Here is a 4,028-nt window from a genome sequence, read left to right on the forward strand (position 1 = left end):
AGATTTAACTGAACTGATTACGGTAGTTTCTGAACGGTAACTGTAACAGTAAAAGTGCTGATCCTTCGTGTCTGCTACTATACTAGCATGTGCTAAATCAGTGGTCCCCAGCCCTTTTATTACCGCGGACCGGTCAAGACATTGGGGGGGATGTAAAGTCAGATAAAGCTTCTGCATGTTGGTGTTCCCACTAAATCCTGAATATGCCCAATTTGGGTTGTCTTGGCCCTTTTATCGCAGCCTGTGGGGGTTTTCCCTGACTGGGAACGAGAATACAACCTGTTGAATGTGACAGGTAGCCAATCAGAAAGCGCGGTGACGTAAGAACAGAGGGGAATCTCAAACAGCCGACATATCGGCGCAACTGAGAGTCCGGTGGATATCGGAGATATGTGGAAATGTTTATTATTATATGTAAAGGTCATTATTATATATGTTTATGTTTATTCAGTTAAAAATGTTAACTATGAAGAAACATAACTCACCTCCAAATCATAGTGCAGCAAATAGAGTGACTGCTCCCGTCGTCTTTTATCCACCGCCTTTTCTTTTTGTTACGTCTTTTATCTCTTAAAATGAGTCCACAGACTGTCACTATTGCTTCTACATCGTCATCCGTGTTTGCTTATCCTAAATTCCCGCTATGCTGGGGGTTTTACTGGATTATCCTCTGGAATCGGTTCGAGTTGCTCCTGCCTTGTGGCTGAACACGAACCGATCGAACCTGTTGTACTTTTATCAGCTCTGTGATCATAGATGTTTGGAGAATCGGCCGACAATTCATAAATCTTGCCGTCTAAACCAGACTTAAGACTCACAAGCTCTACTCATCTCCTCTCGACCACTGCCCAAACGCTCTCTGACTCTGGTCGCTATGGTAACGTTTACATATCCCTTCAAAATAAGATAAAGATGCGCCACAAAAACGAACATTTTACTTTCTTGAAAATTTTAACTCACGATAATGACTAACGGGAGCCCTGAGCTTGTTTCTCTGCAACGAGACATCAGGGAGTGATGGGAGACAATAACACCCGAGCTGTGTTGCTTGAGCACAGCGTGCTTGGTCTCTATGTGGCAAAGCAGCTTGAAGCTTCATCGCCGCATGTTACACAGAGCGGGCTTGTAATGTGGGAGTCACCTACCGGTCCGGGATAAATCCATTCTCCTGTCTCTTCTCTGGGCCTTTTCTCCTTTCCAAAGACATCTGATCTGTTTCTTACTCATTTTACTGCGTGTGGGCTCAGTGTTGGCGCGCAAGTAACCAATGATTCACTTCCTGCTAAAGAGCCCCATGGTGGTTGAATAAAAATCCACATATAAAACGGCTTATAGTCCGGAAAATACGGTAAATGAAAAAAAAAAAAATCTCAATGCTCTCTGGTATTGTTCAGGGGGCCGGACCAAATGTGGAGGCGGGCTGGATCCGGCCCGCGGGCCGTAGTTTGGGGACCACTGCTTTTAAAGAACTGGTTGTTATGGTTACAGACTGAGGGAAGAAGGGAGCAGCCATCCATTTAGGAGGAAGAAATTAAAGATATGCAACAGGAGATCTTTAATGTATTGTGGTGCTAAGCCGTTAAGTGATTTATAGACTAACACAGTGATTCCCAAACTTTTTCTCCTAGGCCCCCCCAGTGGTTTCCAAACTATTTCTGGGCCCCCCCTATGGCTTACAAATAGCTGTCTGGTTGAACGATGTGTGTGAGAGAAGGGGGTGGGGGGTGGATTCTTGGAGACTCCCTGTTATACTCAGTCCCGGCTCCAGACTAACAAGGGGGGGAATCAACTCTTTTGGGGGCAAAAATGAATCGTAGCTGAACACAGACAACAACACCAGTAGCCTACAAGCTACTTGTTAATAAGCTGAAGGTGCTTTACTGATATTAGCTAGCTGTCTGGGTGAACGATGTGTGTGAGCGAAGGGGGTGGGGGTGGATTCCCCCCACCCCCCACCATGTCATCTTTTAGCTAACTTTATCTGCATCCAACAGCTTTACTCAACAGTCTGTTAGTTTGGGGGAAAAACTGTGAAAAGTTCTTTGCTATTTGCTGGTTTGCTGCCATAATCCTAACATACCTGCGTAGCTCTGCACAGCAGCAGCAGGTCCACTAGCGGAACAAGTCAGCATTGGGCCGGGGGGCGGGGCCAATGACCGGGCCCCTCACATGTATCACTTGCACTGCAAAAAACTGTTGAGCGCGTTTTTCGTTTGATTTTTACCAAGGAAGCACATTGGCTAAACCGTGAGTGAAAGAGTCACCGGGATTGACTACTATATATTCCATTGAGGGACAGTAACTTTAACATTAAATAAACCTTTCTGAACAGGTAGGGCACACTTTCTCCTTCTATAATCAGACATTTAAGCAACTTGAAACCATTCCTCCCTCCCTGGCACCTGCAGACCCAGGCACCCATCCGGGCCCGGGCCGGGGCGGCTGCCCCCCAGTACCCGCTATAGCTCTGCGCCTGAGCAGGTCTCCTTCACTGCCGCACAGTACGGGCGTCGTAGCACTCATGTTGCGTTTAAAGGTATCTCGGAAAAACAGTTTACGACATGTTAACAACGGATTAACCAGTTTTAACTGCTGATAAAAGTGACAGAGAACACAGATATGGGAAGTGCAGAAGCCCCTACTGTATCAAATTGACAGAGGAATAACAGAGAGCTGTCCATTCTAAGGTAAAAACCCAGCGCATACTGCATTCATGTTTTTTTTTTTTTTTTTTCATCCAGACAGCTTCCCGCGCCCCCCTGCAATGACACGGCGCCCCCCCCTAGGGGGCGTGCCCCACAGTTTGGGAACCTCTCGACTAACGACAATTTTAAAGTCTATCCACCTTATTCCTGTGAGGCTTACGGGGGAAACGATTATGGGTCTTACTTCCGGCGCCCACCGGAAGTAGCAGTATTTCACTGTAATTTGTAGGGTTTGTTGCTAATCTATATTCATGATAGAAGTTAAATCTCTCTTTTCAGTTATAATACAATATTTAGTTAAACCTGTTCACGGACACACCGTCTGCTATCAGAGAGCTGCTCAGTACAGAGGATCGTAATTGTGAGTTTAATCACGGGGAGCAACAGGAACACAGCGTTAAGCTTTGTAACGGAATGACCGTGACTTAGCAGCGCTGCTAACAGCTCGTTTCTCTGAAGAACTGATGACATAAAACACCAGAACTACATAACATTAGCTTGGTGTGATGTGAATTTTATTTTTCGTTTGTATTTTAAAAATAAAGTTCATGAGCTGTGTCTTTATCATTATATTTGGGCCAGGAACATTTTTTATAGGACAAAATAAAATATCTGGCTTCATTTAGTCCATCACAACCAGAATATCAAGGTTCTCCGTTGCTGAGTGTTGCTGCAAATCAGCGGATAATACGGATAATCTCTCCCCACTGGACTAGATCCGAATCGAATCACACATTAACCTGTTATGGAGAGCAACTTGCCACTGGAAAGTGTCTGCCTTTTCGGAGCTCGGGTAACTGTTGTGCTGTTCGTAGCTGTACTCTAATAATCAGACCAAGTTTAATTTGTGGCTGCAGCAAGAGTGTTTTGAACTTGCGCCCAAAACAAAGACAGTAGTTTTCATCGCCTACCGACAGATAAGGAAACAAAAAGAATATGGCTAAAAATTCTAAAGTTAAACAGAGAATCCAAAATGCTTTATGTGTGCGCATTTCATTGTGTGGATAGAAAGCCAAGGGAAGAAAACCCGCATCTGCATCCAAAGCAAGTGAGTCAGTGAAATGGCTAAATATTCTAGTGCGGGTTATTCGCGGCCATTTCTGTAAGTAGTGGTAAAACAATATTGTCACATTTAAGCTGTGATAGCTGGTGTTCCCACATATTTTATAGCCTAAAACAGGGGTGTCAAACTCAATTTCACCGAGGGCCACTTCAGCATATTGGCCACCCTCAAAGGGCCACATTGACGGTACAAATCAGGAGTGCCCAGCTGCAGTCCTTCAGACTGCAACTTTTAGATGCATCCCTGCTAAAACACCCCAG

The 4,028-nt window shown here is 45.0% G+C and overlaps 1 protein-coding gene across 4 annotated transcripts in view; it reads right to left on the minus strand.

Annotated features, from left to right (window-relative positions):
• The window catches only part of snx7 (sorting nexin 7), a 59,798-nt gene extending 57,338 nt beyond the window's left edge, over nt 1-2,460 (minus strand). For all 4 annotated transcript variants that reach the window (XM_015022024.1, XM_015022021.1, XM_015022023.1 and 1 more), the window contains exon 1: nt 2,321-2,460. In XM_015022024.1, the coding sequence (XP_014877510.1) occupies nt 2,321-2,422 (102 nt within the window). In that variant the 5' untranslated portion in view covers nt 2,423-2,460. The remainder of the gene's footprint in view (nt 1-2,320) is intronic.
• Between the last annotated feature and the right edge of the window lie 1,568 nt (nt 2,461-4,028).

This window comes from Poecilia latipinna, unplaced genomic scaffold (genome assembly GCF_001443285.1).
Source record: "Poecilia latipinna isolate Pla-1442-1.1 unplaced genomic scaffold, P_latipinna-1.0 Scaffold2914, whole genome shotgun sequence".
NCBI lineage: Eukaryota > Metazoa > Chordata > Actinopteri > Cyprinodontiformes > Poeciliidae > Poecilia > Poecilia latipinna.